We start from the raw sequence: 12909 nt of genomic DNA on the forward strand, positions 1-12909 counted from the left end.
AGCTAACAGAAGCTAACAAACACTGAATAGAAGAAGAAGAGCTGCCATCGATACAGTTGCAGCCAAGCATGATTTAATGTTACACAATACAGTTTTACCAAGTTGCTCCAAGTCTAAACTGGCATTGTTGTGCATTTAAGGTGTAAAGTTTACCTTCGACTAAACGCCCCCCAAAGGCATCCCAGCGCCCCCTTTTGTAAAAATGTCCACCAGCGCCCCCTGCCGTCCTCTGAACGCCCCCTGGGGGGCGGTACCACCCACGTTGAGAACCGCTAGTCTAAACGAAAAAACAAGGAATATCAATTACTATTCATAGGAGGAGCCAACCTAAGAAAATTAGTCTAAAGGCACATCAAAGATTTATCCAAATCCAACCCAAAGCAGCATATAAAAAGCAGCATGCCTTTCTAGCCTCAGTTAAGGTCAGAGGTCATGACAAAACAATAAGAAGCCAACTGGAAAGAAACTGCACCAGCAGGAGAGTTCAAAGATCAGAAACACCACAGAGCAAAAAGAGGACAAACACACCAACGCCTGTCTGACTTTGACCAAAACATGTTTACTTTGATTTCAGAGACTTTTGTGAAAATATATACATCTAGAAAGTGGAATTTTCTAGGCAGTATGTCTTCTGTTAAACATGGTGCAAAACCGACATAATAAAAATAAATAAATAAATATAAAAGGTTATGCATCACTTAACCTCAGTGATGGAAATGTGACGGCCTGGTCACTCCTGAAGGTGGAGTTTCAGAAAGCAGTTTTTAAAGAAACAGGTCCAATTTCAAGGAGTTAAATTACAAAAGTAAAATATTTTTAAAGTCAAATTTAACGCATATGGCATTTTTATAACAGCTGAAGGTAACAGTTACTTGGTTGTGCTATAAAATGAGCTTGGGAAACATAATAATGTCCCTTTAATGGTAACGCTTAAAACCTCAACCTGTAGATGGGTCACATGTCTACGCCAGTATTATTTTAATAAAACTCTTCTGCTGTTATTTTGTGGACCAGAAGCTGGGAGGCTGCATGCACCTTTCTAGAATATTTTTGTCTGAATTTATGTGTATAATGAAGGGTAAATTGAATCCAACACAGCTTAAAGATTATGAGTAACAGACTGAACGGAGGACACTATGACTTCTTCATGAGCCGGTGGTTTCCAGCACCCTCCCTGCTCTCCATCGTTGGCGTGGGTCTTTGCTCCGTTTGTTTGACCTCCTGTCGCACGCTGCTGATTCAGAGTGAATGTTTGCCTTCCTGTGCACAAGGGTATGTTGCTGATTCAGTCCCTTCTACCTCATTAATTCAGCAATAAGTAACCATACGTGACCATGGTCTCGTCATGCATCCTCCGTACACAGGTCGTTTTGTCCCCCACGGGATTCATTTCTGTCACAATTAAAGTTAAATGCCATGTCAAGTCACGTGCTGAGAAATTTTTCAAGTCGTAGAATTTCAGCAGAACAGGATTCAGTCAACCAGGGTTTTTGCTCTCAATATATATAATCTATGGCAACAAAAATCAAAACTGTAGGTGTTAGTGGGCCACCTACATATATGTATGAGTATTTATATATGTGATGTAGAACACAATACTAACATGTACAGTACCACTAGGCAACATGAATAGAAAATAAAGTTCATTCCAAACTACAACATTTTCCTTTGGGTGTGCTGATGAGTTTGTAAAACAAAGAATAAGACAAGTCCAGTCTTCAATGTTTCAGTGAGTTCTTTCCGCCCTCATGCAGATCTATTTTTGTTGTTTTAGTGCATAATGTATAATAAGTGAGGAGGCTGCAGAGCCTGTTGACCTGGCAACATGGCTGCAGAGCTTCAGGTCATCCCGAACGCCTCTGGACCTTGAACTGGGAAAAACCCGTCTGTGAAGGACAGCTTGTGTCTAATGCTGGTCTGAAGTTACATCACAACTTCATTTTACAGGATTTGGTAACCGCAGCAACCACACACACTGTGTAACTCTAAAACAGCCACGTTTTTAAATATCAAAATAATAAACGCAAAATACAAACAGCAACAGTGCTCACAAAATGTTGGGGATAAACATTGATGAATTGGATTTGATATTCACTCACCAACTACTGGGAGCCAGGAATTTATAAATGAACACAAACTCATGGGTACAAGAAATTTAGTATTTTTATTTATTTGCTTTAAAAATAATTTAGACATCCCACTTTTAAACTTCTTCTAGTTATAGTGCTTCAACAATTTAAATCCATATATTTTACAAAACTTTTTTTTTTTTTTTTTACTGAAAAATAACTTTCACTGCTTCAGCTAATGCTGTGATCCACAAATAAACACCGACATCCCTACATGTCACTCAGCGTTCGGCCAGCGAAGCTCCATCAAACTCTGAACAAGTCGATCGCTTCAATCTGCCTACCTGATCTCAGGAGGACGTTGACCCTACAGCTCCAGGTCCATCTGGTGCTCATCAGCTTCCAAGATAAAAAAGAAAAGATTCCAAATTCTTAAAGAGTTCAACACAGAATGCCAAGCAGAACAAAAGCGGACTTCCTCCAGGCAGAACGCCTCCCGGTCGCCGGCAAACAGCAGCAGGAATCAGCAGACGTTCACACAGTTGGATCACTTCAGCTTTCGCCTCAATTTGCTGCTTCTCAGAACAGTCAGTGGTTTCCATGGTGACCCAGTCCCTCCCTCTGTGCTTCAGTGCGTGTCATCCAGTTCTTCTTCCACACTTCACCTTTGAGAGCCCATGTTGTCTTTACCTGCTCCGGTTCAGCTCGTTGTGATGAATGGACTTCAAAACGACTTTTCTAGAGTAGTTTACTAATTATGTTCAAGAAAAACACAGACCATCTCTAAATATACTGTAGTTCCAGAAAAAAGGTACTCAATGCCCCTCAAGCAAAACATTATTTTAGTCTTGGAATTGGAAGGTTGTGGGTTTGAGGCCAACGTGCCCCTGAGCAGGGCAGCTGACCCCACGCTGCCTAGTGACATGTGTGTAAACGTGAGTGGACAGCGTAACATGGTCAGCTATAGAAACTCACTTCTACAGCTGAAAGATCAAATTCTCATGAATCTGATTTGTTATGAATTTGCTAAATTAAATAAACCAAAAAAAGGCTCATGTTTATGTTTATTCTTTAATGTTATGTTTTGTTATACATATTTAAAAAATGATCAGTGCAGAGAATATATGACAGACCGTACATGAGAACTTTAAAAAGTTCAAAGTTGTTTAACAGGTTCATGATAAAATTACACAACTGGTGAAAGTTTAATGAGACAAATTTCTTTAGAAAAAAACCAAAACAAAATAAACTGAGTTTCCTGTATGTAAACTTCTGACTGACAACATATTTGAGACAACCATCTGCGGCCTGCGGCCCGATCATCCCGGGTCAGGGAGGGAGCGGGGTTCGAACCAACGACCTCCAGGTCTGTGACCAAGCTGCTCCAACACGCCTGTTCAAAAACTGAAAGGCTAAAAAGTCCCTTATGACAGATACTGATTCCCCAGTATGTTTTTCACTTCAAGCTCATTTAGGATTTTAGTGACAACTAAATGAACGAAGTGTCCTAAAACAAATACCACATTATCACTTTCACATCATTTATTTAACAGTAAGAAACAGGAGTTTAGGTGGCCGATGCTCCACAGTTTAGTGTTAGTTTTTTTATTGCCATAAGAAAACTTAGGTTTAATTAAAAACAACATATAGAACTAATGTAGACCCACATGAGCTGGTTTTTTATGTGGATACTGGTGTTAAAAAAAAACTACAGCTAATTTTAAGTATGAATATCCGATTGTCATTGTTCTTGTAAACATTTTAATTCTAAGTTGATAGAAGCCGTGACCTCTGGGTCAGTTAGAGCGGAGCACCAAGGCAGCAGAGAAACTGGCTTCTCTTGTTGCTGATGAAATGAATCAAACCATCAAACCTAATGATCTAATTAATCTAAGCTTTCCTCACATCCTCAGCAAACATGAACTGTTCGTATTTGAGGTGTAGATCTAGAACATGTAGAACACGGCAGTCCTCAGTGGTTGAGTAGAAAGCAAGTGGACTTCTTCTCCTGTTTCCTGAACACACAACGTCTCATTGAAAAAACCTCTGGAGTTCTGAAGACGTTCAGAAGACTGTTACCTCCAACGAGGCCCGTCACGATAACAGATTTTGCTGGACGATATATTGTTCCAGAACTTATTGCAATAAAATGATAATATTGTTGTTGTTTTGAGTTAGTTTCAAGTAATATAACAGCAACAAGAAGAACACATTCTCATGGATCAATAAACTTTAAATTCTAATGAACATTTAAACACTGGAACTGGAAGACATCTGAAATATTCAAAATAAATAAAACAACGGAAACAACAAATAAAAAGAATTATGAAGTCTGTGTAAACAAAATTGTTTTAAAAAAAAAGGGATATTTGAGAAAGAAAACACCAGACTGAAGACTTCTATCATTCAGTTTTTGGTAAAAAGAAAAGAAAAAACAATAAATCTTTTTTTTTCAATAAAGATGAAAAGTTTTGAGTTTCTTTTCATTTATCATGTGATTTATTGTTTATTGTGACAGGCCTGCTTCAACCATGTTCAGAACCGAAGAAGACCAACGTCATTAGGAAACAAGAGAAGAAGTCCAGCTGCCTCTGACTGAAGCTCCTGGACGTTCTTCTTACATTCTGAGTTGTGTGACCTTGAAACATTTCCAAAAGTCACCGTCCACAGCTGGGTCGCCTGAGGAGCCAGTTAGTGAGAGAAACCAGCGCAACGCAAGCTGGGATTAATCTCTCCCATGTGTTCGTGCTGTGAAGGAACTCACAGGTGAAGTGGTGATGACTCTCAGCAGACAGACCATCAAACCCGGAGTGACTGGAGTGAGTGTTTCTTCTATCCTAGTGCAAACTTTGGAAGTTTGTATTTAGAGTACCGACAGGAAGACTGTGGTGGTGAATGTCTGAGTCTACCTGAGCTGTGCGCTCGCTCTGTTGAAATGGTTTCTGTGCAAAAATCCGATGCGATGCTCGAAACGGGACGCATCACAGAGCGGTCAGATCCTGCACCTCCAGCAGCATGGCGTCCTGCTCCGTCCTCAGCTGGTCCCGGATGTGGAGGCGACTCACCAGCTCAGAGCTCAGGTCTGTTTGAAAAGAGGAAACCGAATGAAGCCGGACTCGCCGCGGAGCCGTGCTGGGTGGTCAGACACCGGCTCACCTTGTATGTCCTGTCTGAGAGACGCACAGAGTGAATTCAGCTGCTCCACACTGAGCCGCTCCACATCGCTGAGCTCCAGGTGGGTCCGCTGGGCCGCTGCTTCTCTACGACCGGCTGTCTGAGAACACGAGAAAACTCAATATTTTAACATCTACCTGACACACACGCACACACGCCCACACACACACACGCACACACACACACACACACACAGGCGTGCACACACGCACACACACACACCAAAGTCTGACTGAAAGCCAAACACAGATAAAAACGAGCGTTACCTCTGCGTCAGGTAGAGTCTGTATGTTCAGGAATGTCACTGTTAACATTTCAAACTCGATTTCAATGAGAAAAATACACAATAGTTGCTGCTGTGGCAACATTTTTTGAAAGAACAAGAAAGATAATATTTTATGTTTTTTTTAATTACTAGCATAAAATATGATCAATGACAATATGCTAACTTCTTTAACTAAGGCAAAAACCGATAAGTAGCTGAGAATCCAGCTCCATTTTTGAAATGTGCCATTTAAAAATGTCAAATTTAACATTGGAAAACAGGAACTGGGCCTTTAAAACTCCAGTTCTATAATCTGTCCACTGAGAGAGGAGACTTTAAAATAGTTTATAAATCCCTGAAGGGCTCAGCACCACAATACATTAAAGATCTGCTGTTATTGTATCAGCAGATCTTCCAGACCACTCAGGTCTCCTGGTTCTGGTTCTGCTCTGCATCCAGAACCAGAACCAAACATGGAGAAGCAGCATTCAACTTCTATGCACCATGAATCTTGAACAAACGTCTGGAAAACTGAAAAACGGCCAAAACACTGAGTTCCTTTAAATCTCTACTAAAAACCCACCTGTTTAGAGTTTATTTTGAAACATGAAACATTTAATGACACTTGACTAAATTTCTGACTGTGTTTCTATGACTTTGTATGTTTGTGTTTTTATGATGTAAAGCACTTGGATCTGCCTTGTTGCTGAAATGTCTGATACAAATAAAATTTGATTTGATAAACACTTGAAAAACAGAGTTCATGTTAAATAATGTTAATATCTATATTCTTGCCCGTTGGTGCAGGACAGCATGTAGTTCTGTGACATCCAAGCTACACAGAGCAGCTTTTCTACATCACTGTGCTCTACGCAGCAGCACACCGGTCCTGCTACCTTTTTTCTCTGGTCGGTCCTCAGCCGGTCTCGAAGGTTCCTCAGGGTGTTCCTGAAGCCTCTGGACTTTGGCTCTTCAGACATGGAAGGATTCTGGGAGTTCTTCTGAGCCGGTGCTGTCCTCTTCTGTTGTGGGTGAGGGACAACAAGCAGGAGCACTGAGAGGAAATAAATGGGGCCCGTTTGATATTGATGGGTCAGGCTGCAGGTTGTTACCCAGGAGCTGCTGCTCTTCTTGCTGCACACATCTTTCTCCTGCTCTTCATCCTCTTCCTCCTCACTTTCACTGTTGTTGATGAAGCAGAGCTGGAGATTCATCTGTGTATGCAGGCTGGAAAAGAAAATAGACCCAATTCTTTAACAAAAATAGTGAAAGTAGATCTTTTTCTGGGCAAGAACTCTACAGTAATAATAAAAACACTGCATATGGATTCAACCGTAGAATTACACAGGTTTTAAGGGAAAAAAATCCCTTTTTATGTATGAAAGTGAAATGATATCACATAAGGGAGACGGTAGACTGCCTTGCTAAATAACATCAGCTAAAAATGTTTATAGTGAACAGAATGGAAAACATTACACATGAAGAAAGTAGTGAAACAATCTCAACCTTCCTTTACTTCTGCTCAAACTTCACATTTCTGCTTAAGTTTGTGTTTAATGATCTTTTGGCATTAGACTGCGCTGCCACCTGGAAATGCAACTTCACTGCTCATTACCGCCCCCAAGTGGTCTAAAATATATTAACCAAATAACTCATTCAAAATGCGAATGAGTCAGTTTGTATCAACTTTAACACAAATGAGCCTTTTTTGAATAAAAATGTATTTTGCTAGTATATACAACCCTAACTTGTAATGAATAACCAGATCATTTCGAAAAGTAAAAACAGAACTCAGTGCTGATCTGATGAATTAGTAAAACTGTTGGCTAAAAAAAATAAATAAAAATCGATACTGAAGAAACTGAATCAGAAGAACTCTTGGTGAAACGTAGCATATTAGCAGAAACATCAGAAAAGCATGAAATGTTACCCGATTAGCAAAACAATCAGCTGAAAACTGGAAAAATGATGAAAGATAACCTGGGTCTGTTATCGGGAACAAAAGCAGACTTTAGTTTTGTTTGGTGCAGTTTGCTCTATTGACTAAAGAAGAGGTAGGTCCTCTTCCCCCCACCCACCGCCGGCCTAATCTGGGTAAATTTATAAAGTGGTGAGTAAATGTGAACAACACACAGACCAGTGTGGAGGCTTTGGAATTAGAGCAGGACAAAAAAAACAGTGTTTAATTTGTACAGCCGACCTGTTGGGGGCAGTAATGTTCCTAAGAGACCCTGCTAGTCTGCTCTAAACACAGAAACACAGCTAGTTTATTACACTGCAACTTAATGGCATAGCAACACGTGCATTTCCTAAATTGTCTCACTCCATCATAAAACTTGAACAATATTATAAAAACAACAAAAGACATTAAATGTTGAATAGGACATCTGTTGTTAATCATTGTAGAGTTAAATGGCGTTTTTTTTTATATCATTAGGAAGTAATCCAGTTTCAAAAAGCACCTGGTTCAGGAAGAGTTTGAAGTTCTTCTCCATTCATTTCAATGAGGCATAAACCTGAAAAGGGGCTAAATATATTTTTAAATAAAACATAACTGAAACCTTTTCGAAAACATGTAACTCAACTGGACTCAACTGAAAAGGTGACAACTTTCTAACAATTAAATAAATATAAATGGAGTCAATAAGCAGCAGGTAAAGAACAGAAAAGAAATAGAGTCCAGATTCGAATCTACTGGAGCAAAGCTAATCCATAGTCAAGATCTGTTTACCTCAAATTATTACAGAATTATTATTATTGATCTGAAAATGTAATGTATCACACCTGAATGCAGTGTTTGTGTGTGTGTGTGTGTGCGTGCGTGTGTGTGTGTGTAAGGCGAGCGCACCGTGATGTCAGAGCCAGAACATGGCTGTTGCAGGCGTCGCTGCCGTCGTCCCAGCTGCCGGCGGTTCTGCCCCGGTCCTCGATGGGGCCCCTGGGGGCCCCGCCTCGCTCCGGAGAGGCTCCGGCCTGGAACAGCAGCAGGTGTTCATCACTCTCTTTTCTAAGGTCACTTTTGATATTTTTAAAGTTGAAAACTGGAAAATCGGTTCAGCACCAAGAATCCTTATTTTCTGAACCTGAAACAGGGATTCCTTCTATAGGTTTTTCTTCCATGAACCAATCGATCTTCATCATTTCAGAAGATCATCAAAATTATTGGTTTATTTGAAATTTTACGGGGAATGAAAAGCCCTCAACTTAAACAGTTTTTTCTCTTATATTGTACCTCCATTAAATATTGATTACACTATTCCAAACTAACATGAAAGATGACTCAGTTCTGCCTAAGTCAGAGCTAATATGGCTCCATTAAACTGAAATACACAGTTCTCTGTTTGAACTCCAGAAATAGAGCATTTATCTGAACTGTGTCACTGTGTGTTTATTATATTTATGCTATAGATTGAATTTTTTTTTTTTTTTTTATAAACCTGAAAGCATCTGGCCCGCTCATCTCTGACCCAGACGGATGGAATGGAAAAAACCTCACACTGCAGGTGTGTTTAATATTATTATTGAATATATTGATATTTATATTTACTCGTGTTCTTATGGAACCAACAGTGGAGAAAACTGCGAAGATATTTCCAGCAGTAAATTTTCGGGGGGTTTCCAAACATGGTTAACTGAACTCACTGCTGGTATGATGCATCAAAACTCTTCAGATAACAATAAACCGTATAAATAACTCACCATGTGGGAGTCACAGGCCACCACCGTCTGACTGCGACAGGAAGAGGAAGAACCTAAGATTTAAATCTGGATGAGACACAGAGTTCGTCTGTCATCACGGTTTTAGGAACAAGTCGGCTGCCGAGGTTAACGCAGCGTGAAACTTGGCTCTGTCTCTTTAAACTCGCAGCTGTGCAGGATCATCATGTCCACCTGGAATTTATGAACGGCTCTTCTTCACTGGTTTACGACGAAAAATGTTTTAAGGAGGAGGATTCAGGATAAGAGGACACGTCAGCGCATATTTAAACAGCATTCTGACGCTTCACTGTTAAATATTTTCAGCTTTCTGTCGTCATGGAAGATGCCGAATTTCAAACATGTACATAAATAGAATATTCCAGTCTCTTAACACTTCTGCATGGTGCAGCTTTATAAAGCTTTTCAGAGTCGTCTGACGTACACAGCTTACAAATATGACCTAAGAGTTTCACGTAAATGATCTTGTACTGAAATCAGAAGTTGGAAAATAAGGATTGTTGGTGCTAAAATAAAATGTTATGTTCCACAATTAGAAGCCCTTTTAGCCCAGCAAACAACATAACATCTAAATCAGTAATGTCTTCCTGAAACACGGTGACCTTTGACCTCAGAATGTGGTCAAAGGTGATAAGCCTGACTGCTTCAGATTTAACGTGAATAGATACTGAACAAGAACAGTGAAGCACACTGGCGGCTATCTTTCATCAAAAATGAAGGTATACATCTTCAGAGATGCGACCTCTGACCTTTTGGCACCAAGTTGAGTTGTGTGGAAGCCTCTAATGCAGAAAGTCAAAAGGTTTGGTTCATTCTGAGCTACAGTTTAGAATTCAAGCCTGGTGTTGATCTGAAGGGCTGAAAAACGAACGGTAGGAACCCCGTGGTTCGGAAAGACGTCCTGACCTTCGCTTTTTTCTCCTCCTCCTGCTTCTCAAGCTCAGCAATGCACAGGCTCAGAGCCTCCCAGTGCATGATGGGATTGCCCAGATCGTCCTTCTCGTGGCCCTCTTGCCAAACCATCACCGCCCTCTCAGAGTTTCCATCCTCCACTTCGTTGCAGGTTTCATCATCGCTTCTTGTGTCGTCCTCTGCTTCGTTGCTTTCCTTCTCCTCTTGCTGCTCCCACTGCTTTTCTTTTTCTCCTTCCATCTTTAAACAGGGAAAATAGTTTGATACAAGTCAACGTGATTTGGAGAGAAAAAACAAACACTAGAAACATTGCAGCAGTGTAAAATGTTGGAAGCCTAAGATGATGTCAGATACTGTGAACATGCAGGTCTTCAGTATAACCCTTTGCACTGCGTTACAGGAGAACCACGTTATCATTTTAAAAATTATCTGTTTTTTTCTGAAATCCTCTACTATTAGAATAATTATGAATACTGTATTATACAACATTTAATTTAATAAAACCATAAAATAAAATAAAAACATAACCCAAACATGAAATTCAGATTGTTGTTGTTAGTTCTTTTAAAATAAAAATAAAAAAATCAAACACGTATTTCTATTTGACTTCTGGAGAGACGGGCGCTACAATTTGTTCCATGAAAACATTCGTTGTTTGTTGAAACGTGAATAAAACTTTTTACCTGGTTATTAGACATGCAGACTGTTAGAACCCGAGGAGACTCTAGTAGACTCGTTTTCAACAAGCTAACCTGAAGCTGCGCAGTGAGCCTCTCACAGGAGCCTTTACGTCCTCCAGAGGAAAAAAAACGGCCGAGGAAGTTTTCGAAGTTAGCTCATCTTGTCCCGGGCCAAGTCTTCAACTTTTCCCAGACGCCTCACTTCGTCTGGCCTCTTTGGAGCAAAACCAGAAGGAGTTTTGTTCAGAAGACGCCCTCAGCTCTCGTGTGTCTTTTGTTTTTTCTGTCTTTCAGGGAGTCTCTATTCTGCGGATTGTTTGTTCCCTGAAGGAAAAAAAAAATACATCGGGAGAAAGTTCGAGGAATCTTAAAGAAACACATTAGCGACAGCAAAAGTGGAGAAGAAGAAAAGGAACTTCCTGTTGCTGCCTTCAAAATAATTGCCGTTACATCTTGGCAAAGTGACGTCACAAATTTACACACCCAGATAGATAGATAGATAGATAGATAGATAGATAGATAGATAGATAGATAGATAGATAGATAGATAGATAGATAGATAGATAGATAGATAGATAGANGATAGATAGATAGATAGATAGATAGATAGATAGATAGATAGATAGATAGATAGATAGATAGATAGATAGATAGATAGATAGATAGATAGATAGATCACAATGTCTTGGTATGATGGTTTTGTAGATGGTGCAAAGTGTTTTTGTAACTATTACTGTTCAGAACTGACACAAAACTATATGAAAATACTTTCTTTTCATTAGACCATGCCACGTACTCCCACAGGCACTTAAGGGATTTTTCAGTACTGTGTAATTTAACAGGAAATACCCTGACATTTTTCCAAAATACAATGTTTTTCTTATGATAAAGTTGTTAACATGTGAAAAGATGTTAATTGTTTAATCCTTGTGACAAGACTAAACACTATTCTAGGCACTGATGTTATCAAGGCATATTCTGAAATATTCTTTGTTAACAAGTTTAATAAAGTAACTATGTTTTGGTCTTTATATGACCTGGCTGAGTGTAAATGTGTAAAAAAAAAAAAAAACACAATAGTAATCCAACTTCTGTTTGCTTCTGAGAGCTGAGTCAGTAAGAATGATATGAGAAGTTGTGCGACTGGAGCAACCAATGTAGCTATAATGTAATTGTCTGATTTTTATTCACTTAAATCTCTCATTGAGATAGTTTTCAATGGCTTAAAGATTCCAGCAAGGAACTACAAAACATCTAATCGTCTATAGACGTCTAACAGCCACAAAATTCATACAATTTTAGGTTCCTTAACAAAGATAATCCACTGTTCAACAGGAGACTGATGAAAAAACATTTTAATAAGAATCATAATTTTTAATTTATATTAAAACCCATGAGTCACGCATGTGGTGTGACAGTAAGATAACTTTATTTATGCTTTTTGATAGGTTTTTTTTAATGATACACAGTAAGAGAGAAACTGAGTAAGACAGATTCCTGTATCATGATGCTTTTAGCATGAGCTGATTTGCAGCTCTTGTCCCTAAATGAGCTTTTATAAACTTAAGATAAAACTGAATAATGAATCAACAATAAACGAATGGGTAGATATTTATATACGTCTCTATAAATTTACTACAGCAAAATAATAGAAAACATTGGAGTAACAGGACAAAAACCCAGTTAAGTTTGCTTGCTGCTGTGGTCTTTTTCTTCAACGTTTTTCTATGGCTATTTCATTTTGAATGAATACGTGTAGATCTTTCATGGGTCCCATTGATTTGATTCTGGCGACCTCTTGTGGCTGAAAAGCATACAGAGGAAGTCATCAGCTCCTCCCTGCTGTTGCCCAATAATCTGAGGTTCAAGAAAGTCTGAGTGATTGGGACCAAACAGATCAGGATCTTCAATCGCTTGATGAACCTTATCAGAGAAGTGTTTCATTAAGTCACTTTCTGTCTTTGGTTTTTACTTTATGAACTATGTAATGAAGTTAAGATCTTGGTATTACTCACAAAGCTGTTCGATTCTCTCTGAGTTTCCCACTCAGAGAGCAGTGGCGGAGCCAGAGGAGCGCCCAGGGGGGCCAGTG

At 39.4% G+C, this 12909-nt stretch overlaps 1 protein-coding gene across 4 annotated transcripts in view; it reads right to left on the reverse strand.

The window, feature by feature from the left end:
- LOC103480140 (schwannomin-interacting protein 1) overlaps positions 1 to 11245 on the reverse strand; it is an 18186-nt gene extending 6941 nt beyond the window's left edge. Inside the window, exons 1-8 of one of the 4 annotated variants that reach the window (XR_001777599.1) lie at positions 10821 to 11245; positions 10132 to 10377; positions 8357 to 8481; positions 6621 to 6735; positions 6405 to 6530; positions 5226 to 5343; positions 4979 to 5151; positions 2414 to 2468 (exon numbers count right to left, since the gene is read on the reverse strand). Coding sequence is in view for 2 of the 4 variants with exons in the window: in XM_008434983.2 (XP_008433205.1) it covers positions 5051 to 5151; positions 5226 to 5343; positions 6405 to 6530; positions 6621 to 6735; positions 8357 to 8481; positions 10132 to 10377; positions 10821 to 10835 (846 nt within the window). In the remaining 2 variants the exon portion in view is untranslated. Of the gene's footprint in view, positions 1 to 2413; positions 2469 to 4516; positions 5152 to 5225; positions 5344 to 6404; positions 6531 to 6620; positions 6736 to 8356; positions 8482 to 10131; positions 10378 to 10820 lie in introns of those variants that run through there. The other 3 variants (XR_001777598.1, XM_008434983.2, XM_008434984.2) reach the window with 3 other exon arrangements.
- Positions 11246 to 12909: the final 1664 nt, after the last annotated feature.

This window comes from Poecilia reticulata, linkage group LG18 (assembly GCF_000633615.1).
Source record: "Poecilia reticulata strain Guanapo linkage group LG18, Guppy_female_1.0+MT, whole genome shotgun sequence".
NCBI classification, from domain to species: Eukaryota; Metazoa; Chordata; class Actinopteri; order Cyprinodontiformes; family Poeciliidae; genus Poecilia; species Poecilia reticulata.